Source organism: Brachionichthys hirsutus, chromosome 17, assembly GCF_040956055.1.
Source record: "Brachionichthys hirsutus isolate HB-005 chromosome 17, CSIRO-AGI_Bhir_v1, whole genome shotgun sequence".
Taxonomy (NCBI): Eukaryota; Metazoa; Chordata; class Actinopteri; order Lophiiformes; family Brachionichthyidae; genus Brachionichthys; species Brachionichthys hirsutus.
The window spans coordinates 7,184,708-7,209,160 of record NC_090913.1 but is presented as its reverse complement, the minus strand read 5'-3'; the positions used below and the strand labels follow the sequence as shown (position 1 = coordinate 7,209,160).

Here is a 24,453-nt window from a genome sequence, read left to right as displayed (position 1 = left end):
GAAGATGAAGATGAAGACTCTTGTCTGCCAGTTTCTGCATGGATACGGGAGCGTGTGGGCGACAAGCATTCTCTCGAGGCTTCATTTATACAACAAGTCATTTCACAGCCGCACAAGGTTTTGTATTGTCATACACAAGGCAAGTAAAATCCACACATCATAAAACTCCAAAACAAAATTCCAAGGCAAATTTTACAAACCGTATCACTGCGTTTACCTCGAACCCTCCAAAGATATGGATCATTTAGCTTCGGACATACTACGCAGAGAACCCGATGGCCTGGATCGAATTAGCTCTAACGTGGAGGTTTGATTTTGCTTGTGAAGCCACTAAGATTGTCCTAAACCCTGAATATATCGATCGGATTTCAGTTGGAAAAAAAAACAACTTGATGGAAATCAAACTCTCCATCGACCATGGTTTCTAACACTTATTAAGAATACAGGAACAACAGCAAGGATTTGTTTAAAGTCAGATTATAATAGTCTTAATTCATCCCGACTAAATCTTGGTATTCAGTTTTCCAGTATGAAGAAGGAAAACCGGCTGAACGAAGTTTTACGTCAGTGGCTGTGAGCATGCATCAGATACATCCTTCCTTATCAATATCCAGATTAACCAATAAAAAATAAAGTATGTAGTGGGTATTGATTCAGGTATTTCTCTCATATCATAATCCAAGCACAACACATTTTTTAAAAGTATTTTGTAAAAGCCCCCCCACCTGTGAGTACAAATACACGTCACTGTATCCACTCTCACAAACAAACCTGTTTTTTTTTTATATATATATATAAAAAGCCCACAAAATGCTTTTCTGTGGATCAATTAAAAGTAGAAATGTAAGGCATTGGTATCGAGTCAGCCCCAAAGCGTCAACAGCGTGAAGAGGAGGCGGGTTCGTCCACTCAGAGCTGCTCAGGGGACGCCACAGACACGCCATGATGGGGGGAGACATTTAAAAGGCTAACATTTACACAAGTCATTGGTGTGTTGGACACTGAAAAGAGAGAGAGAGAGGGGGGGGGGGGGGGGGTAGTGTCTGTTGTTCCTTTGTTCACCCCCTCAGGAATCCGTTCCAGCTTTTATTTTCACCGCTGTTGACCTTTAAAATTCAGCTGGAACACGGATCCGCTGCCGTTGGGTGTCTCCACATTCATTCACAGTGTAATCAATGGTGGACAGTCAGCAGAGATGCCCCCCCTCAGCCCACTAGCAGAGGTCAGAGACGTAGTCAAAGTCCCGGAAGCTGTCCTGGTCTTTACGGGAGAGCACCCGAGGCTCACGTGGAAGCGTGAGCGTCGGCACTTCAGCAGTGAATTCCTCGTCGAAGTTGCTCACGTCTTCCTTTCCACCAATGGAGGGGACAAAGGGAGGGGTCACCCTCCGGTGCAGCAACGCCTCCCAGTCCACATTCTGCACAGAAGAGGAGAAAGTATTTACAAATGTGCAGGATCGGAATCAGCTTTTACATTTAAACGGGGAAATCAAGGCCTGGACAGCAACATGGAGACGCTCTGTGCTCGTTGGACAGCAGAGCCGTTCCAACCGTTGCAGGGAGGGAGGGGGGGGGGGGGGGGGGCAATCCTGCAGTGAAACAGGGAAGCACTCACTCTGAAGAAGGGCTGCTTCTTCACCTCCTCTGCATCCTTCTCTCCAGAGCCCAGTCTTCTGTCTGGGTTCCTCCTCAGCAGCTGTTTATGACAGGCAAACATTGTTGAGAAGAATCATCAAAGGGGGGGGGGGGGGGGGTACGTGTCTTCTTACCCTTCTCATGATTCCAATAGCCTCAGTGGACAAGAAGCGTGGATAGCGAACTTCATCATTCACAATGCTGTCAAACACCTCCTCTTCATCATCCCCTGGGAATGGAGACTACAAAAAAAAAAAAAAACCTTTGTAATAATAATCCTCGATAGAGATTAAACATCAGTTTAAGCTCTGAAATCTCATCCTCTGTGCGTGTGCCGACACAAACGTGTGTGGCATTTAAGCTCTTACCTCTCCGACCAGCATTTCATAGATGAGGACGCCCAGCCCCCACCAGTCGACTGCCCGGGTGTAGGAAGTATCCGTTAGGACCTCCGGGGCCAAAAACTCTGGAGTCCCGCAGAACGTGCTCGTTCGGTCCCCGAAGCCCATCCCTGCACGGAGGAGAGGCGCAGCAACAGAAATAGCCGCGGCTGAAAGCGTCGAGGCGACTCGGTGCGGCGGGGAGACGGCTATGTCGGTATTTACCTTCTTTACACAGACCAAAGTCGGCTATCTTCACATAACCATCGGTGTCTAGCAGCAGGTTGTCCAGCTTGAGGTCTCTGGAAGGTGATATGAGGCATGGCAGACATGACGTTTGCTAATGGGCTTCACCGAATTCCAGCCGGTGGTTATTGACGAGGTGTGGATAGACGCACATTACAAATATCCAAGTTCAAATACATCTAAAAAAAATAACCCAAGTAATTTAGGATCCTGAAAATAGACGTATGAAATGTGATTTAATTCTGTTTCTGAGAGACTTGAACAGCTAAACCCATTTTCCAGCAAAAAAAGCTCACGGTTATAAATAAAATACTATTATTGAACCCCCCCCACCTTGTACTAAAGACTTTCTTACATGGATGTTTGTTTTTTTTTATTCGGTTTCTTAGTGCATGAATAATATATAAAGCCTTTATTACAACCCGACAGACGCGTGAAGAAGCAGGTTCGACTGGGACTCACCTGTATACAATCTTGTGGTCATGGAGGAACTGAAGCCCGAGAACGACACACGCAGCGTAAAACCTGACGAGGAACAAACATTATAACCCACCTCCCAAAAAAAAGGAACATCCATACAACATGAATGCAACCGAACATGCAACACACCACATTAGTTAGAGGTCACAGTTGTAGCCTCTGTGTTTTGATCAGGTAAACACTAAAATGAGCTTTGAAATAAAAAAAGTATTATTAGCTGCTGTATTGGTTGTATTCCTTCCTCAAACAACCATTGCTTACGGAAAATGTGCATTTAATTAAAAGAAAGTGGAAGTTACTAAGTGTACTTTAAAATTTAAACATCTCACGCTTCAGAAGCGCCCCCACCAAAGAAAAGACCATGAAAACAAGCTTTTTTTGTCTCGTGTCAAACCCGCCCAGACAGACTTTACGCACGTGGCTCGAGGTTCTGTGAAGACGTCCGTGTGGATGTGCATCATCAGGTCACCTCCCGCCGTGTACTCCATGACAAAGCACACATGCTCCGGCGTCTGGAAGCACGCCAGCAGGTTGACCAGGAAGGGGTGGTGCCACATGTTCACAACCTCAAAGATGCGCTTCTCGCACATTAGGCTGCAGGAGAAGGAAATGAAAAGGGTGTGTGGGGGGGGGCAGCACACAGCAAACACGCATGTTCTAAGGCACACGCCTGGCAGTCGGCACATCGGCACGCACCTGTCCACCTCGTCCCGAGCGATTATATCGCCTTTCTTCAGGGCTTTGATGGCGTACATCTTGCCCGTCTTCTTGAATTCTGACAGCAACACCTGCAGACAGAAAAACGCAGAAACACATTTCACTCTGGACACTGCACTGAGGACAGACTTGACTTCAGACAGTGAGCAGCGTGTGTACCTTTCCAAAGTGTCCCCTACCCAACACGGCGATCAGCCTGAAGTCCTGGAGAGACAGAGGACCTTTTCTCTGCTTACTGTTGAGACAAGACAGTCAGAAGGGACCGGAAAACCAGAAATTATCATTAAAAAAAACAAACAGTCATGACTCTTTTCTCTTCAAGTATTTTAATACGACGGCGAGAAGGAGCCTTAAAGTGAAGCAGCTAAATGGAATTCAGCCATACTAAAGGTTCCAATTCATTCACCTTCTATGTGTTAAAATGTCTTCAGAGAAAAGGGCCCATTGTCAAACTCGGAATATACGGAAAAATGGAAGCGGACAATATCAGAAACATTATATATATATATATATATATATATTTTAAATGCATCAGGGTGGAGTTTGTGTGTACCTGTTAACAGATAGGGTTTGGACGGGGCACTCGGGGGTGAGGTCTGGGGGGGAGAAGGGCTCAATGACTGGCAGTCGGTCCTGACAGGGGACATGTGAAGGAAAGATGAAAAAGGAGAAGACGCAGACTTTCAGGAAGATGAAGACAAGGAATGCGGGCGGGACAAGAGCAGTTTAGATGCGAGACAGTCTCACTCCGTCCCTGATCTGTATCTGGAATCTAACCAAAAGCCATGTTCAGTGGTGCTTGGGTTTTGTGAGCGAGTGCACGGTGATCCATTCAAATCACAAAAGAGTTGCGCTCATCAATAGATGTATAATATAATGCATCTATAATCAATCCTTACAATTGTGGATTCACAATGGCCCTGCAAAGTTTGGAATATAAATAAAACTAATCTAATTGCACTCATTTCAATTGCCCATTTTATGATCAAAAAGTGGTTGTTGTATAGTTTTAAAGAAATCTTTGACATTTAGGATTAGCTGCATTAACAGTGGCTGAGGTGAAGAATCCGATTATCAAAACTGACTATACTCATTAACTTATTTGAATAAAGGAATTAAAGGATCTATAAAGACTGTAGAAATTTGTGTTATTAGGTTGTATGAATACATCGATCTGATTAGATTTCATACAGTTTATATTGGTGTTTTTAAATGGAATCAAACCCGCGTCAGCCTCGATATGTGGAGCACGCGTGTGGGGGAGGGTTGGATCTGGAATTGTTGGATGGACAAACGTCAGTGACAATACATCAACAATCCATCGTCAAGGAATAAAAGTGGCAAAAACGATACCACTGATATAACATTCTATCTAATATATTCATCGTCATCATCATCATCACTCGAATGCAGCGAGACCAGGGGCACCAGTGTGAGAGCAAATCTCAGGATTCCCTTTAGAAATATATCCTGCAGCTCAACCTTGTGGGGGCAGATTTATCCCCCATTCGACTGTGTAACGACGCTCCTTGCAGATAACAGCTTGAGACGGTCAGAGCGAGAGCAACCTTCACCCCGCTGATGCCGAAATGGATTTTACAAGCCCTCACCGGGGTGTGTGTGTCCGCGTCTCTCTTGTAATCGCCTCTTATTGGAGAGTCGCTGTCCAGACTCAGCTTCTCCACTGAGACCTCCCTGAAAAGGCCACACAGACACAAACAAACACACCAAAGACAATGATGTAGGGCAGACAAAAGGGTTGACAGAGCGAGGGGGGGGCTGAGAAAGCATCAGATGCTTTACACTTTGAAACACGGGGGGAAAAGGTTCAAGGAATGCAGCAGCGAAACGGACAGCGCCACACCGCATGGAGATGCAGCGTGCTTCCCCTGGACGGTCGTGTGGCGTGTGTGTGTGTGTGTGTGTGCGTGCGTGCGTCTATGAGGTTTGTGTATTAGTGGCATGGCTGTGCATGTGTCTCACCCAGAGTTGAACGACAGGCTTTGCTCATTGGGACTGTAGGTTCCTGAATTGTTGACGGTGGGGATGGCGTTTCTGAGCAGCCTCACCCACGTTCCGATATCCACGTTCATCTGACGCGCCCGCAGGAACGCCTTGCCTAAAGAGACGTGCACGCAAAACGCAAGCCGTCACTGCTACAGGTCTCGCAATGCAGATCGCCGTCAAGCCCTTACACCTATAGAAAGAGTTTTTAAACTACCTCCGCCCAGGAGATTATGGGCTTTTGGAAACACTGATATGATTATCTGTTGGCAAGATCGCTCTAAATGTTAAGGAGTGACTTTTTGGAGCAGAAGGGATCATCCAAATCCAGATTTTTTATAAAATGCTTACGCATTGCAGGATCATGGCAGCAACAAGATTTATTTTGGTTCCAAAGTCATGGTCACTGCTTTGAGGGAATTACAATAGAATCTCCGGCATGCATGGACGTCCATAAAGACTGAACAATCTGAACGACACAAATTCTAGTTAAAAAAATAAGTAAATCCTGCATCGATCAATAGACCAATCTTTGTAAAGACTCATCCAGTAGTGTCTGCATAATCCATGCAAACCCACAAACAATCAACGTACCAAAAAAGACTATTTTCTTCACCACTAGGTGGAGCTATAGTCTAAATGAAAATCGCACCACGACTTCGCTGAGGAGGCCCGTGTGTTGCGTTCAAAAGTTAGTCTGCATAAACAGCACAGATCATCTGCCGTCTCTGCGTTTCCTTTGCTCCGTCACCTTGTTGCTTAGAAAAGATCTTCTTCTGCCTCTGGAGGCGAGGAGCTCTCTCAATGACCGGGTTGAAGAAGGTCACCTGGAAAGCACGCACATAACGCATGAAAACAAGACGCTCACATTTTATTAACAGACATTCCACTCAGGCGGATGGGCCCCGGTACGCACCTCGGCCAGCAGCAGGCCCTGCGGCTCCAGCTCCAGCTGGACTCGGTGTTTCTGGTTGTCCAGGAAGTCTTCCAGCTTCACATACTTGAGAGCGCACAACGACCTGTAGTCCTTCCAGTAGACGGCGATCTCCAGCTCCCTGGACTAAAGAAAACACGCCAGCAGCCGTTTAAGGATGCTTCAACACGCTCTTGGTTCCATATTCGTGTCTGTACCGACCCTTTCTAGCTCCACGGTGAAGGTCTGGTCCCAAGCCTGCTCTCCCACAGTCCTCCAAGCCGTCTGGCCAACCACGGCGTTATCCAGCTTCAGCACTGCACTCACCTCAGCTGGGAGAAAACGACGGAACATTTCTATGCAGATTTCACTACAGTGACAACAATTCTACAAATTACAAGCACAATACGGCAGAAAGTAGGACTGAAAAAAAAAGACAAAACAAACAAGTAAGCTGCTTTTAATTTGACTCGGAGCACAATCATCCTAAACATAAATAAAATAAATACCACCCAACATTTCCACAAACGCGCGCACACACACTCACGCACACACACTTACAGGAGAGCTCGTCCGTCTTGCTGGGCGTCTTCCCGCTGACCGAGCCGCTTCGTCCGTAGAGCCCCTTGCTGCCCCTCATGAAGGACCTGGTGTCGCCGGGACTGTAGCACGGAAGCATGACAGCTGTCCCTTTACTGCGACCTGGAACGACCTCCAACAACCCCCCACAGCCCAGCAGCTGCACCTGTAAGCTACCTGAACGCAGGGAAATAAGCCAGGTGCCAGATAAAGGGACGCGCCGAGGTTCCACTTGGTGCGCAGATCAAGCGCCCGCGTTCAAGAACACTTTGCGACAACGGTGTGTGGACCAGCTTTGGGATTTGTTGTTTAACATACCAGTGAGAGGTGAGGGTTTGTTCAGGGTGCTGTACTGGTTGTGGAGGTAGGGGGCGCCGTGGCGAGAGCTGAAGGCAGGCGAGGAGGCCAGGACGAGCTCTTCTTTGATGACGCTGGCCTTGGGGTGGTCCTCCGGCAGCTCTGCAAGACGCTGGTCCAGAGAGTCCCTCAGAAGATCCAACCTCTGAGACGCTTCGCTCAGACGGGACTGTGCCTATGGAGGACAGACAGAGCCGGCGTCATTTACAGCCATGGGAGGGGGGGGGCGGGGGTTCTGCTCACATTGTTAGGTTGATATAAAGTATATAAAGTATTACTTTACATTACACTGATCTAAAATGTGATGTCGAATTAAACTGGATCTCCTCTGGAAAATATTTCAATATCAACGTGTGTGAAAAGTGCAGAATGGACTAAAACAACACGGCCTGGCTCAGCATGCAAGGGTGTGTGTGGTGTGTGTGTGTGTGTGTGTGTGTGTGTGTGTGTGTGTGTGTGTGTGTGCGCGCGCGTCTCCAGCCGAACCTCAGACAGGGCTTTCTTGTCCTGGACTTTGCTGGCTCCCAAGAGCCTGAGAACATTTTTGGCTCCCTCGGCGACAGCGTGTTCCACCCTGTAGTGATGCCTCAGCTCTTCAATACGGAGCTCAACCCCACAGAGGTCTTGGTTAGCTGCAGCGGACAAATGACATTTGCTGAATCAGCACAGGCAGCAGACACACACACAGTCACAAGAAAGCTAATGCTGCAAGAACATCAGGAAGTGCTGCCGTCAGCACATCTGCAACGCTCCGCGGGCACGATTCTGGCAGGTTGAATGCCCAGAGTTCAGACAAGCCCCCCTGCCCCAGCATAGATTAAGGCCTTAATGCATGCCTTAATGCATGTCAAGAGTCAGAGTTAACAGCAACAGTACCTGGAGGAAGGTGAGCCGTCTCTGAGTAACAAACATGACTGTGAATTCATCTTTAGAAGTAGACAGAGAAAAGCAAAATAATGTGGTTTCAAATACTCGTCAAGAGCATTTAATAGGATTTTAGTAATTATTAGGCTGCATTCTAATATTTCCAGGAGTACAGCTAAGACTAATTAGATAATAAAGAGAGAATTGGAAGATTAAATCAGTCACAACACTAACAATTCCAAAAAAATAGAGTGAAAATGATACTGTAATAATATTAAAAAACAAACCTTTGGCCTTTGTTACTTTAAAAGAAACCTTTTTTTATTTGAGCATAGTGTGGATAAATCTGGCGGAGTAAAATATAAATTAAATTAAATTATAAATGTTTAATAAATTAGGTCTGCTTTAAATTCATCTACACTAAGAATACAGTAAAGAAAGATAATAGATGGAAAATCTGTACAACTATAAAATAATCTTACTGATGAGACTGAATCACTGCAAAATACCACTCAGAGACAAGTTGACTTGTTTCACATCCCAAATGGCAAAACCAAGCAGCAGCAGCGGCAGCTACAACGTATCCTCTCTTGGTAAAACAGACCTGGGGTCAGCCTCAGAGAAGCACAATTACAGCTAAGTGGTTAAGCTTAATGGGTTGGTATTGGCGGCTCACAGTGAGCAACCCGAATGAGAACATAGAAAGGGAGAAACACAATGAGCTCAATAGCATCCGAAAAGAGGTGGATTTGACTTTCAAATATCAGGTTAGGGAGGAGAAAGGGAAAATGGACACAGTGGAGTGTTTAATAATGACTTTACTGACGTCTAAAAAAAATAAAATGCTGCATGAGACATGGTGAGAATGAAAGGGAGAGAGGGAGGTAGGGGTGGAAATGGATGCGGCTGCTTTTATCTCCTAATAAGGTGTTCTGCCTGGAGCCCGGACCCTGCTGGATGACCTCTCCACCGGGTGTGGTGCCTGGAGACTGTCTGTGTGTGTACAGTAGACACGCTACCCACGTCTCTGTGTGCCGGGGATGGAAGAGAAGGACTACGGTACCCAACATAGATCAAGGGAGGGAAGAAGACAAATGAAATAACGCGTTGGGTGTACCGACGTTTGTCAGAGCTCATGGTTACGCTTTGCGCTCCTGACACACGTCAGCCTTACAGCAGACGCATCTTCTCATTTCCCCCGACCTTGCTCTAAAAACGCATCAGTGCAAATAAAGAAAGCTTGCACGGAGGAGGGTCTTCATCGCAGTGCTGCAGTGCACGTCCTGGGTGTGCTGCTGCACGCCAGTCGCTGCTAAAGTAAGCCTTCAGACAGAGGTGAGGAGGAGGATTGGCCCGAAGCCATAAAAAGCATTGCAGGATTAATTTACCCACGGGGTTCTGCAACTATTTCATGTTGCTCTGAAAGCGGTTCAGGCTGGCCTTTAACATAGATAATGCTATGTTTTAATCACATTACAGTAGAGAGAGAAACTCTCAGGCCACGAAACACCCAGCAGGGGTTTCACATCAACGTGACGGACAACCTTCAAAAGGCCCTTCAATCATCCATCAAGTGGCCGTTCACTTCCCGGCCTTTTTTTTTGGGCGGGGGGTTACCCTTAACCTTTAATGTGTCATTAGGTTTTTGTGCATAGAAAATGTCCACACGGTTACAAGGTAGCGAGTCCAGCTCCAAATCGAGTTTCGTTTCATACACCGATTTCTAAACTGCCCAAAGATTTAAAAAAAAAAGAAATCTAGACAAACGTAGGTCAAATTCAGGATTATAAACGGGTTTTATCGGCTTCTGAAGAAGCCCAATGTTCACCACCTGTGTAAATTAGAGCAGCGTCCCTACAGCGGCTCACCAGATGTGGAAGGAGTCAGCTTTATGCTGGGACCACAGTAAAACATAAGAAGACGGGATACTTCTGACCATAAAAGGGCCGACGCACAAAAGGTAAGCGCTCGACACTGGGACGGCCATGTTGTTGCTACAACAATCCACAGTGAAGCCTTCCTCTAGTCATGTCTGAAGAGGTCAAGGGTCGGTGCTATTTGTGAGGGAAATTTGCCAGTTACTGTGTATTCATCAAACAACCAGAAATCTATTGAATCAACTAGACGAGACTTTTCTGGTAAATTTGCAAACGGACTAGAGACAGTCAACACGGGACAGCAATGGTCCGGGCCTGATGGGACTGAAACTGTCCACGTCAGCCTGATTACGTAAACTTAAATCCATTAGCGCCGATATTTCATGCGATTTCACAGTGCAGCCAAATAAACCAATTATTAGAGACAATATTTGAATAACAGCAGCCACTAAAGGACGTAACATCTGCTAATCTATTGCTGGAAACCACACGTGTGTTTTGCTTGAACGTATTCCGCTCATTCCCAACAATTAAAACGTACCCTGCGTGTCGTCATTGTGTTCGGTGGCCTGCACAGCTTTGCGGATTTGCATGCGGATTATGTCAATTTTGGTCTTGTTGTCCTGCAGCATCTGCTGTGCCGTCTGCAGCATCTTCTTATCCTGGTCGGAGCAGAGATGGGAGCAAAGCAACAAAGAAGCGGGGAGGTAAGTAACGTAGAAGAGTCATCTTCAATCCTTTGTGATCATTGTCAGACAGGAGGACGACGTGTTATATGAACAACAATCTATAAAATGTGTTTCCATAAAAAAAACTTTATTCTTATTCTTTGCATGCCAATAAAACCTCAGCACAAACACACACAATGAAATGCAATTCCATTTACACCTTATCGTGGGCCCCTACAAACAATCCACACGTATGCACATATGTAGGGGCCCCTTAACATGCAGAGCGGGAATAGTTTGAAGGCGCTCTGTAGTCAGAAAGACTGGCCCCTTGTCTGGGCCCGGGACTTGAACCGGTGACCCTCCGGTCACCCAAGTCCCAACCGACTGAGCCATTGCTGGCCACATTACCCCTTCCTGTATGTGTGTGTGTGTGTGTGTACCTTGGTAGATCCATTGGAGTAGACGGGGATCATGTTTTCAACCCCCTGTTTGACTTTTAGCTCAATGTTGAGCTGCCTCTCCAGGGCAGCGATCCGTTGCCGGTGAGCCGAGGTGCGACAGTCAGCCCCGGGAGACTGAGGACACTCATCTGTGGAAGGAAGAAGATGAGGGTTAATCCGGTGCACTCTGAATCCTAAATGCTGTCGGGGGGGGGTTTCATTTACCGTCCAATCATAATAATCATAATAATGTTGCACTCTTTCTACAGCAGGATGTAAAGGGTCGATAACCGAGGAGAGCTGATAACTATCACTGGGGTTCAAATGACAGGCGAGTTTGGTAGAAGTGAGCAGCAACAGGTTTTGCAGGAAGTTGGCGTCAGTCCTTTTTCCACTTCACAAAACACACAATGGCAACTACATCTGGAGGGAAATGTAGTTGCACGCTCCAGTGTGAGCTCGTGTGTGCAGTTTCGTTAGGAGCTAAAGGAGCAACGGTCATCTGGTCGTTCAGACAGCTCTTGAAACAGAGCGTTCCCAGATGCAGAGTCAAAACGGAGAGAGGGGGGGGGGGGGGGGGGGTCCCAGAACAGTTTAGTGAACAAAGGAAAGATGACTACAATTCCGGATAAAGAAATGCACAATGAAAATATATCTTCACAAATATTCATGCAGAAATGCTCACAGGAATATTTCATTCATGAATGATGTAACTGGATCGTTGCACACACTTTAGAAGCATTGCAATAACCCACAAGAGTCTCCCTGGGCGCCGCTACGTGGCTTGATGCGGCATCTCTCACTTAATTTGCATGCTTAGAGGCACTATTTGTGTGTGTGTGTGTGTGTGTGTGCATGCACAAGTCCTGTATGTGTGTATACAAAGTGAAAAAAGAATTTCCCCACACAGGACTAATAAATAATTGTGTGGTTGTTGTTTTTTGTTTTGTGCTGGAAATCAGATTACACATCTGTTTTGCTCTTTAAAACAACAAACTTAAGTGTGACAACAGCTTTCCCCAGATTACCGGTACATACCCTTGTTCTCCTCTCCTCCCTTCACCACAATGTGGGCGTCCAGTTCTTGCAGCTGAGCGTGGAGGTTGTCCAGCCTGCGGTTCGACGATCGTAACTGGCTGTCCACCTGGGGGGGGGGGCAAAAGGTCACGGTTAAAAAGAGAGAAAACGCTGCGACCTCGTGTGAAACGGAGCATCTCATGAGCAGCGGTCGACCGATTAACATTTATCCTTCAAGATTGAATCATGTCTATTAAGCAAGTACAAGATAATGTAAATGATCTAATAACTTGTTGAAACCAGAGGAAGGTGATTTTAATGGCATTAGGTAATCTGGTGCCGATTGTTCGGCTCCCATATCGACTCGTAACTGGACAACCAGACTTGGCTTTAAAGGCCGATACTTCCGATAGTCTGCATAAAACATTCCTCGTAACTTCACTATTCCCCCTGGGACCTTCTCATTTACCTTCTTCATTCCTCCCTTTTCTAAAGCAGACCTCCGCCTCTCTAAATTCTCTCACTGCAGACCACAAGATCATCTGCAAACATAATTCGATTATCTATCACCCACTGGAAACCCATCTCAACTCTCTATATAAGTTATCTGTATATGGCGTGTAATAACCGGGATCAAATGAGCGAAACAACAAGGGGTGGCTGAAGCGTTTCAGGAGTGTAAAGGTGGCCGACCTGCTGAGCATTCCTCTTGTCCGTTGTTGCCCTGCGTAGGTTCTCAGCGCCCTCCTTGATTTTCAGCTCCTTGCGGATCTCCCTGCGAATCCTTTCACGCTGCTCGTCCAGAAGCTGCTGTACACTCGAGTCAGAGAAGTCAGAATTCTGATCCAGCCCAAGCTGCTCCAGAACCGACAGCTCACCCGGGTCGCTCTGCACAAGCGAACACGGACGGGAGAGAGGGAGGACGGGGAAAGAAAAGGGATGTGAAGGACACGGGATAAAAAGGTAATGCAAGACTTGCATGTCAAAGGGGTAAGAACTGAACACTAATCACAAACACCCAAGTGAATCTGATGGCCATTGTCCTCTTCCAGCCTTTTCTCAGGAACACACCCTTGTCTAACTGAAAAACATCAACATACAAACTCATCTCCTTGCCTTAAGAAATATTCACTTCCAGCTGATCAACAATTTGCTGACACACGATCAGCGGGAGAGAGAAGGAGCAATCGCGGCCATTATTACAGGAAAACACAAATCAAGCAAATAGCATTTCACCTCTGAGCTGTCCTGGCCTTCCTCATCGCCATGCCAACACATATTTCACTTAGATGTGACGACTCCCCTTTAAGAAAAGCTGGAGGAACAGAAATCGATGGTACGCTCCCTAAGCTTGGCCAAATCGTTAATGCAGCACTGAACATGGGAGGAACAAAAGAGATAAAGAGAGGGAGAGTTAAATGAGGGAGGGGGGGGGGGGGCGCCTCCTGAAGAGGATATCCGTCCCGACACCAAGCTGCTCAGGCCTTTCCTGTTTCCTCTGAGGTTTTTCGGCTGTCGGTGAACTGAGACAAGGAGGACTCTGTGGATCAAAAACACGCTCCGGCTCAGTGTTTTCATAAATCACTCCTCAGTGATGCGACATCAAGCCCACCACAGCTACTAATACGCCCTCTTCAGATCTGACTCCAATAGATTTGGGTGTTTTTTTTTTTCTAGCTCTCATTTGGGTCAGAGATATCATCTGAAGGGTGGAAACTAGGAATTCCAAGTATTGGACTGAAGCCAGGGAGTAAGACAACAACAACCCCCCCAGTGGTGAGTCTCCTTCCTCCTATAGAAACTCTGAGCAGTTGCATCCTTGTGTGAAAATACTGGAACATCTATCTATGATCAGCATGGGGGGGGGGGGGGGGGGTCGGAGTAGACAATGCAAAGGTTATACAGCCCATAATCTAAGCGACTTTGCATGATGTCACACATCAAATATTACTTTCAAAAGATGGGGATATAAAGCAGAGAAAAAGAAAGATGTCGACTGAAGAACAAAGTCGTTTTCGGCTCTGAAAGGTCGCACCAAGCGCGCACACGCACACACACACACACACACCTCTGAATTAGAGATTTATAATAACAAATTATGGATAATCAATCTTTACTGCATGTGGTGGAACTTGCAGATCTTGAAACGCCTCGTCAAAGACGCAGTTAAGGCGAAGGGGAGGGCAGGACAGGCCGTTTAGCTTCAGCCCACAGTCGTGGAGTCAGTGTAATGGCAGCAGGTAGCAGGAATGAATGAGTCATCTTGTGCAGCTCATTAGTGAACCAGCCAGGGGAGGAATGATCAGCGGCGGCGTCCAGGGAAGTAATGAGGCGCTAATTCAGGAGATAACGGCACTAAAGTGGCTGATGCAGTCAGAGTGTGCGAGTAGCACCAGGTCTTCTTCTACCTTCTTCCTGATCTGCTCGAGAGAATCTAAAATGCTTTCTCATCGTGCCATATTTAATCCGACTCGACACCAGAACCGCACTGGAGAAGACAATATGCCATTTTTAATACACGCTTAGATCATGGCTGGAAGGCATTATTATAAAAGAATTCATAAAATTAAATTCTAAATGAACACATCAGAATTTCTGAAAGTAGTTTTTGCATAAAACCTGCCGAAGCTTCTCTTACTAAACACACAAAAGCATGAAGAGTAAACAGAAACTTGTCTACGAGGAGCTGCTGCGACGGATCTACTGTAACTCGCAAACAATTCCCTCTTCCACGACCACACAAGCCAGTTTGTGTCACTGTACGAGACAGACGACGCTGCAGGGGGAAAACATTTCCTCTTCCCGTCAATACGACAGCGAGCGAGTCGACAGATAGCGTCACAGACAGAGGCAAAAAGGAAATAACTGCTGCATATCGGTCGCCAACGGTGCAGCAACACAGAAAACAAAAAAAGTATGATCATCAGCCAGACGATTCCAGATGAGACTGACAAAAAACAACAACATTTTTTTGGCGAAAGCCAGTTTTTTCAAGTCACACTCATAAATAGGACGGAGAGAAGGAGTTAGCCAAGGGTTGAAAGAGGGGGGGGGGGGGGGGGGGGGGGGGGGCAGATGATGCTAATAAAGAGCGCAGCATGGGGGACAGGAAGAGAGGGAGGAGAGAGAGAGAGAGAGAGAGAGAGACCGAGGGTCACGAGGTTGAAGCAGACAGAACAGACAAATAAGCAGAGAAAAATGGAAGGAGGTTGAAATGGGACAGAGAATCAACAACGAATCAGGAACTACATCACAACTCCAGCTGTGCCGAGTGCTCATCAAGTCATCACGGTCTGACAGAGTCCTTTGTGTCGAAATAAAAAGACTTTTTCACCACATTTTGTTATGCGAGAGACGGGTGGTGGTGGTGGTGGTGGTTTAGCCCACAGAAAGTAAGCAATGCCCCCCCCCCCCCCCCAAAAAAAAAAAGTCACACAGAATGATCTGGAAGATTGCATCTATAATTACCAGAACATGAAACACATACCCACCCGTGTCCAATCACGTGCATTTCAATGTGCTTCTGCTGATTGAAGCTCATGCTGGAAATACCACATGAAGGCAGTATGTATATATACACACACTGTGTATATATATATATATATATATATATTAGAACAATTCAGGAACCCGAAAGCTTACCATCAGTAGGCCAGCAGACGCCTTCCAACCACTGTTCAGCTCATACACTTCTGCCTCTCATCTTCTCATGACAAGTCTAAGAACGATGTGATCGACAATGAAGGCAAACGTTTCTGGGGCATGAAACAGAGACGCACTCGTACCCCACAACATGTTTACCTGCAAGTGTATTTGTACATCTCCAGATCAGGAACTGAAACTACACAAGTCTTTCCGGCACACGGTAAATCAAAAAACACACGAGGTGTTTTGGTGTGTGTGTGTGTGTGTGTGTGTGTGTGTGAAAGCAGCCTGTGTGTGGATAATTGCTCTGACAGGTCTGTAATAGCTGCCTAGATGAGTTTGCAAGGCTGCACGGACGACTGCGCTATTGGTGTGTGGGTGTGTGTGTGTGTGCGTGCGCAAACACTCTAAAGCAAGGAAACAGGTCTGAACAGCTGATTTACTGCATATTAGATCTGTTTAAGAATGTGAGGTCAGAGGTTGGAGACATTTCCACCTGCAGTCAAAACAACATGCCGTCTTTTTCTGCACAAGACAGGAAGTGTGCCCAAGAGACTGTGTGTGTGTGTGTGTGTGTGTGTGTGTGTTTGGCTGAGCCATATAAAGAAAAACATCTGGAGGCATTCCTGGGAAGCCGCAGCGATGACACCATCCAACCGGAGAAGAGAAGAGATGGAAGCACTGCGCCTGGAAGCGTTTCACTGCACCGCCCGTCGCACCAACATGTACCGTCCCGAGACGAGACCGATCTCATTTACAGGAGGCTCGATCAGCGGAAATCTCTCCATCTTCAGAAATACGAGCGTTTCAGAAACAAGACGAGGAATCGACCGTGAAGCCAAAGAAGCGCAGAGCAGCACCGTGCTAATACGGGATTAGCTAGAATCATGTTTATCGTGCGTCTCGTTTACAAAGCTCAATGGTTTAGCTTAGTATGCTAACACTAACCACAAACTTGCATTTATAGAACACTTTTCATGAGATACAGGGATGCATCCAGGGAGCCAAAGTCGAGTTGGGATTATTCGCGTGGCAGATGTTCGGACATGCATGCAAGTATTACATAAAGCAACATTTTACTCTGATACGACACAAAACAATGCGTCATATGGCATCAATTTTACTGTTTGGACTAAAAACATTCATGCTACTGGAGGGACACGAGCCCCGACCGGAAAACCCGTCACTGATGGTGTAAAAGGCTTCCGTGTTCCTGCCAAAAGGTACAAATACCGGTAAGAGAGATATAAACTACATACGAGTCTGGTCCGATGTTTATTCATAAAACTAAAATCAACCCAGAAATCTGCAAATTCATATTTAATTCAATAATTTAACTCCCAATTTTTTTTCATTGCCTTTTATTTTGAACTTTTATCAGCTGAAAAACAAAAAAGCAAAAAAAAAAAAAAAAAACCCACTTTGATTCCTGAGACAGAAGTCGTGTTAAAGACAACCTGTTTTTGTCCTCCATCAGTGATTGTTTCCAGCATTTCTGTTCAATGGGGATTCAAACTTTGCTCAGTTCAGAAAGAGAAGACAGAGAGAGAGCGACAGCAACCAAAAATGCTAAAGGAGCAGGTGGTGGAAAAGGGAAGGGCGGCGTGCCAGAGGCTGCTGATGGATAGAGCTTCCGATGGCAGGCTGGGAGGCCAGACTCACATCACACACATGAAACAGATGAACGTGAAAGCCGTTCATAATGCTAGCACGCGCTACCGGTCTGAACAATCAAACGACCTCGAAAACACCTAAATTAGTTTTTTGACCAAATATGATGACCATTTTTTTTTGGACAATTTTTTTTTAAAGTTCCTGACCGATGCGTCTGGACATCTTTCAGCTCCGAGGGAGGAAAAAAAAAAAAAAAAGAGGGTCACACTGCAAATCAGATGGGATGGGTGAAATGTAAAAAAATAAAGTAAATAAAACGTCAGTGTGTGTAAATGCATCATGATGGGTGTGGCAGCAGAGACCAGTGCAGCAGGTCTGTTTCTCTCTGTGTATTTACAACACTGACAGAAAGGAGATTTATTCATCAGCAGTCATTATGTGGTCACAGCTGGAAGCACATTAGACATGACTTCCGCAGCGAGACGTGGTCGATGGGAACAAGGAAGTTCTTACTGGAAGAATTCCGCTTTGTTTCCTCAGATAAATGTGGGTGTTTACAGGAAAGACAAAGCCAAAAGCTACAGTGCCGTCAAGAAATGTTGGACTCCCTTCACCGAAAGAGCACGAGGATCAGGGAGGAGAGAGAGAAGAGTCCAGTTCCGCCACACAAACAAGCCGTCTCCACATTCTGATCCACCAGCTGCATGACTAGCTTGACATGCCACATCTTTTAGCTTTGACTTGCTCGATCGGTTTCTTTTGGGAAGGTTTTAAATCAGGTTATATTAAGTATTTGGGGATGAAGGGTCGGGTTTGTTCCCGACTCAATAACTATGAATTGATTTGAGTGACGGTTAGATTAAAGCTTCCAATCTCGAATTACATTAAAAAAAAATATGACCTTATTTGCCTACCTTGAATTAAATATCCCGAGTTCACCATTAAAGCGCCCACAAAAAAAAAGGTGATGTGTAAACGCAGTTATTTAAGCCCCTCCCAATCCGGGTTAACGGAGGAGATGAACTATGACCTCACTCTGTTATTACCAGCTGTTGCTATAACAGCGTAGCCTCCAGGTAATGCACCAGGATACACCTGCCTTCCTTGTTGTCTCACGGCATCTATTTGTTCAGCACACCCTCCGAAGCCGGCCGTCGTACCGACTGAGTGTTAAATGAGTGAAGGGAATCTGGGAGCTCCGGCTGCAGAGAAGTCAACCCGCTCCCAAGACCCAAACTAAAAGCGGAAGAGGAATTTATTACCTCATTTACAAACACGGATTGGTCAAAGAGCCTGGAGGCCACAAAACCCACATATGTAGACCAACAGTGGCTGAATATAATGATCAATCTGTGCACATTTGCCTTGAGAAAATGTTACAGTCGCCACAAACCTGGCTCTGGAGCTAAAAACTCTGAATATAACCTTTAAAAATACAGAAAGAATAATCAATAGAGTTGCGCAAACATACAGCAGAAATTTCCCCTGTTCAAACAGCCGCTTGCTTCTGTTGGCTCGTCTTCATGTCTTCCAAGAAGAGGCGGAACGTAAAATGCTGAATGAAACAAGTCAAAGTGCTTCGACTGGGACTCCCCAGCCTCGTTTTATCAGAGTAACGTGATCTCCAGCCCGTTCTAGTGAGAGGGATTGTTTGAGGGCAGAAATGAATAACTTCCATAACCTATTTATGGAAGTTATGCAGCACGGGAGTCAAAGGAAGGTATTAGTATGCTATACTGCTACGTGACCAATCCTCTCGCGCTAGCAGCGTCCTCGACACTGCTGTTTGCCACGTTAACGACCGCCAGTGTAAACGTGAAGCTCATCATCGCTGTGCAGCCAAAGAATTACTAACATTTAAGAACAGCAGCAAGGCCAGGACTGTTGTTGCCCCCGGTGACTACTTTTGGACTGTCGTAACCACTTCTCTCTGCGGCGGCAGCCACTTTTGAAATTAGAAATGGTCTCTGTAGGCCTCTCCCTCAGTGTGAAATCCTCTGCTTGGAGGTTGCAATCAAAGGACGACTTTAAAGTCGGCCTCAGCAGCCTATGAAGTTTACAAAGACAGCTGATCCCCGAGTGAAGCAGAAGCAGAACCTTCCGCTGACCGTTTGGGGTGAAACATGGCGCCCAAAAAGACGAAAAGACGTGGGTGGGCGAGAGATGAAGGGAAGGGATATTAACTTAGTGTCTTTTGTAAAAACTTTTCTTCAATAAGAGTTGACGTTACCACATCCTGCCGCCGGTCACCCTGCATGGTCAGGCCAAAAAGAATTCTGAAAGCAACAGAAAATTCTTTAGTGTGCCCAATCTAGCATTGGGGAAACTCCACCGTTCTGCCTTTTGTAAATCTCCTCTGTGCTGCTTCTTGCTACATCTATCCCAGCCAGCAGGGGCTTTCCAAGGTAAAACAGACAGCAAGGACGATGCAGCCTGGGGAACAAAGGACTGGGTTATTCACATAGACTAACCCTGGCAACCAGTCTCCAACCCTGCAAGTGTTGAGCCCCTTGCATCCACTGCAACTTTGCAAGCGAGTGTCAAAATAACCATCGCAGAGCTCAAATAAAATAGTTTAAAGTAAAGTAAACGGTAAAGTAATTAAATTTAAAAAACACAGACGATAAATCAGTAGTGACTTGTGTCTAGTGACCTTGATAATGGTGATGTAATGATAATGAGCTTAATTCTTTTTGAAAGGCATCCCTCTGACTGCCTAGAAATTCTAGCTGAATTGCGAGCTCCAGGGAACCATGCCTAGTTCATCCCATTAAGTCCAGCAGTTGTGCTTTTATCATGCACTGTTCACCAGCGGAGCCCCTGCTGTAGGGGGAAATCATTCTGCTTGAATCACCGTAACGCAGGGAGAAAGATAAGAACACTGTACAATTACATGGTGGAAGGGGAGGAGGCGGTAATTTAAATACAGGATGAAATGCAGACATCCCGATAAATCAAAAAACTGCAGTTTCTTCGTTATGTCCTGGCAAACCTTACAGAAATGACATTTCCAAAAAGTAAAAAAAAAAAAACCTCATAAATTCACGCTCCCTTTTGTTTTATGTCCACACAAAAAATATTTTTAGTATTTGAAAGCAAACTGAACAAGGTGCATGCTCATTAAAATTCAAGTCTAGAGCTATTACCAGGAGCAACTTGGCCTTGAACAAGTCTTTACCCTTTTTGGTCAGATTCTCTTGTCTTAAGAAAAAAAAAAAAAAAGTGTCCGCTTCGACAGCACAGTAGCACTGAGCGATGGGGCTGGGGTCGATGTTTGTGGCCTGGGAGGGGTCAAGGGATGTCAGAGGGGAAGGCTGCTGGTGTTCACATGCCGGGTCTGGGCCCACATGAGACACAAAGTAAGGAACTACTTCTGTTAAAATGACTACAGCCAGGGAGCGGTCCCACCGTTCCCACTATTTCATCCTGTGTATTCCATTTATTTATTTAGGATGGGAAGCCAGTGCAGGGGTGACCTCCCTGACCTACTTGTTCCTGCGCATCCTCCTGAATTTTCCGTCCCTCTCCAGTGCTCCCACAGAAAGCTGGTGACTGGTTAGCGCACTAGATGATGTCATGCCAGTGTGCAACGCCTATAGGGAGGAGGAGGGGTCCCATCTGATAATGGAATGCTGTTATGAGGTCGTGAGAATTGTGGCCATATTTGCACAGAAAGGAGGAGAAATGTAAAATCAATGACGATACATCTGCCTGTGAGCAACGGTCACCGGCAACCAACCGGTGGAGCACAAGCCCATTTTAAAAAAAGACACACGAGGGGGCTTCAAGCCAAACGACATGAGGATGGGCAGCTAACCAGGATGAGGAAAATGAACTTGCACTGAACTGAATGTAATCCGGGCTGCCGGTGGGACACAATACAACCCATTGTTCTGCTGCGGCTGTACAGCCTCATCATCAGCACAATGCTTGCTGCACCACCGCCGGGCCCAAGCGTAGCCTTAGCAGCGACCCGGCTGCAGCAGCGCAAAGACAGCGAAGAACAAATTGTCGGCCCCAATGCGAACAAAAGTTCACAAATGTTTTCTTCAAGGGCCAGACGGCGTAGACCCCCTCCGGTCATTAGAGCCAAAGTGAAGTCATGATCACGAGTTGGGAGTATAAAAACAGCGTTATTCATGTGAGAGCTAGCGTCATATGACTGGAAATACATGGTTCTTTATTACACTGAGGAGCCCGAGCTAAAAATGAATGGGGATGTTATCTGTGGCTGCATGACTGTTTCTTGCAGCATTATTGTGGATTACATCTGCCGACATGAGAGGCCAGCGCAGAGAAAAGCCGACTTAATGCACACAGCGCCGTCGTTACGTCACAGTCCGGCTTAGGAGGGGAACTCCTAATCATTCTCTGTGAGTCAGCGGTGTGCACGTGTAAACGTTAACATTTACACTCAAGTTTAGGAAAGCATGCATAAAAAAACAGTCGGTTGTGTCTCATCGATTCACAGCACGGTCGATGCACATCAGATCACATCCATTGAGCTGTTCAGCAGGTTCATGAAGAGCTTTTATTCGTTGATTCATGGAAAAATTGGTTGAAATATTACAACAATATAGATTCAAGATTCAAGATACTTTATTATCATTATGCGAACATAATAAAATCGTGAGAAGGCCCACGGCTTAATGCACACATCATAACATAATCAAATCAAAAACTAAATTCTCTCTCTTAAAGAAACAATATATATACTAGATATGTATACACAAAGAGAGTGTGAATCACAGGCAATGGTCCAAAATAGTGCAAAATAGCAGCAGCATATATTTCTTATCAAAACAGTTAATTACAATTATGTTGATTATTTTAGCTCAGACCTGAAGAAACCAAAAATCATCCTTTATGGCTTGTGTAAATCTGATCATATCCTGATGCCAGGTTTTGACAATCAAAATGGAGAACATGCATCACTGAGCCAATAGTGGAAAGCCTACCAATCAGCAGGTGCACAGGTGCACACACACACACACACACACACACACACACTTCCTTGTCAGAAATCTCTCAGCGTTGTCCAATCTTATCCCCACTTTTGAAACCCCGTCATGTTTCACTCTGAGCACATCCACTTTAACTGACCTCCTAAAAGGCAAATGGAGAATGCATGACTGCAGAACAAACAGCCGAGGCACGCACACACGCACACACACACGCACACACAACGACCTGCATGACGACGCCTGCGGGCCTAAACTGAGCAACTCGACACCTGCATCTCAAATGAGCAAAGACATGCACTGAAATATCAGCGGAAGAACAGCCCAATGCTACAATACTAAAGCATCAGACGCTAAACGGCAAAGACCTCGGGAATGGGTGAAGCTTTTACAAGGTAGGACTAGGAGGAAAGTATCAGCGACGATGAAAGGAAAGAGCTACAAGACAGTGGTGAGGACAGCCATGATGGACGGCTTAGAGACAATGTCTCTGAGGGAAAAAGACAGGAGGCGGAGCTAGAAGTGGAGGAGATGAAGATGCTGAGGTTCTCCTTGGGAGCGACCAGGATGGACGGGATTAGAAACGAGACAATAAGAGGGACAGTGAAGGTTAGACGTTTTGGAGACGAGGTCAGAGAGACTTTGATGATGTGGACATGTCCAGAGTAGAGACGGGGACGATATCGGTAGAAGGATGCTGAGGATGGAGCCGTCTGCAGGGAACAGGGCTAGAGGTCGACCCAGGAGAAGATAGATGCTCTACGCATCAAAGCGAAGCCTTCCAGTCATACATTATTCACACGCTATCAGCTTCCATTGTAGCGAACCGGTGGGGGTGGATCACCGACCGGCCACACAGGAATAGTCCCCCCCCCCCCCCCCCCCCATCGTTGTGTTCACGGGCAGCACTGCTTAAAACGCTTCTGATGACATTCTGGAAGAGAAATTATTTCATCTCGGTGAGACGGTGTCATTTTCATTTCATTTCAATACTCTTTATTTACTTTATTTTGACTGTAGCTTCCAACCAGGAAGGGATGGAGACCAGCCATGAGCCAAAGGGTTAAAGGTCAATAGAAATTAAAAACAAATTACTGCATCTTAAAAGGAGACTGAAGGAAATCCAACATGATCCACTTACTTGTATCGAGTCGTTGGCCATCGTTGTGTTTTCAGTTCATTTGTAGTTTCACAGACGAACTGAGCAAAAAATGTAGGTTAAAAAAAAAAAGATATAAAAACGATATTTAGGGAAGGATCGCAACTTTATTGACACAAGACAGTCAAGAGGTGATCCGCATTGTGGGCTTCCCGAGCCGCGCCTGAATCAAATCTCCCTTCAGCGTTTCAAAAAAAAAAAAAAAAGGGATCGTGTCTGCACGTTTAAAAAAAAAGGCAAAAAAAATAAATAAACCACAAAGACGGAAGATCCAAACAAAAAACCATTAATCTCCAGAGCGCATGTTCATTCACCGGCGAGCAGGATCCCACCGGCAGCTGTCCGTCCTGCGTGTCCCGTGGAAACACGAGCGATGAGAAAGTCACACCCCACGGACAAAGTGAAACGAGATGAAAAGAAAGCCTCCTCTTCCTCCTCTTCTTCCTCCTCTTCCTCTCCCCGGTGACATCCGTGAAACACGAACACGCCTCGGTCTCCTGTCCGGTATCACATGCCGCACCAAAACAAGCCGCCGGTCAATCAGGGCCGATGGAAGGCTCGACCGTCCGTTTAAAGAACCCCCCCGCCGGATGAAGTCAAACACGCCGACAGAAGCCCCTTCTCTTTATCGTTCCACGCGGGACGCGCGAAGCCGCCATGTCGGCTCGAACTACAGTGAAGCGACGGGGAGAAGCTACGAGGCGCTGATGCGCGCTCGCGACGCTCATTGGTCCAAGTCTGGAAACGGGGGCGCGCGCAGATATATCACGTGATCTTCGGTCACTTTTTTTTATTAATTTTTTTTATTGAAAGATATTCCATGACAAGTCAATACAAAACATTAAGATCTTCAGTCACTGTCTTGTCAACTTGCAATTATAGCACAGAATGGAGA

The 24,453-nt window shown here is 46.0% G+C and overlaps 1 protein-coding gene across 1 annotated transcript; it reads right to left on the bottom strand.

Moving 5' to 3' along the window:
• Positions 1-113: 113 nt before the first annotated feature.
• Positions 114-23,564, bottom strand: pkn1a (protein kinase N1a). Its single transcript, XM_068750573.1, has 23 exons — positions 23,541-23,564; positions 12,873-13,067; positions 12,201-12,306; positions 11,163-11,311; positions 10,593-10,713; positions 7,797-7,942; positions 7,272-7,485; positions 6,936-7,130; positions 6,597-6,706; positions 6,378-6,521; positions 6,213-6,288; positions 5,441-5,576; positions 5,068-5,152; positions 4,011-4,090; positions 3,617-3,692; positions 3,437-3,528; positions 3,158-3,334; positions 2,723-2,785; positions 2,240-2,316; positions 2,003-2,145; positions 1,769-1,876; positions 1,615-1,695; positions 114-1,417 (listed from the first exon to the last, which is right to left on the bottom strand). The coding sequence occupies exons 1-23, from the start codon at positions 23,559-23,561 to the stop codon at positions 1,214-1,216; spliced, it is 2,799 nt and encodes a 932-aa protein (XP_068606674.1). The 5' UTR covers positions 23,562-23,564; the 3' UTR covers positions 114-1,213.
• Positions 23,565-24,453: the final 889 nt, after the last annotated feature.

What these genes read in the sequence shown, in the direction of transcription:
- pkn1a (XM_068750573.1), bottom strand. Translation starts at nt 23,561, where the DNA reads ATGGCCAACGACTCGATACAA. An exon ending in AGCCTGTCGTTCAACTCTGG is followed by an intron (nt 5,153 to 5,440) that starts GTGAGACACATG and finishes TGGCCTTTTCAG; the next exon opens with GGAGGTCTCAGTGGAGAAGC. An exon ending in CTTTGGTCTGTGTAAAGAAG is followed by an intron (nt 2,146 to 2,239) that starts GTAAATACCGAC and finishes TCCTCCGTGCAG; the next exon opens with GGATGGGCTTCGGGGACCGA.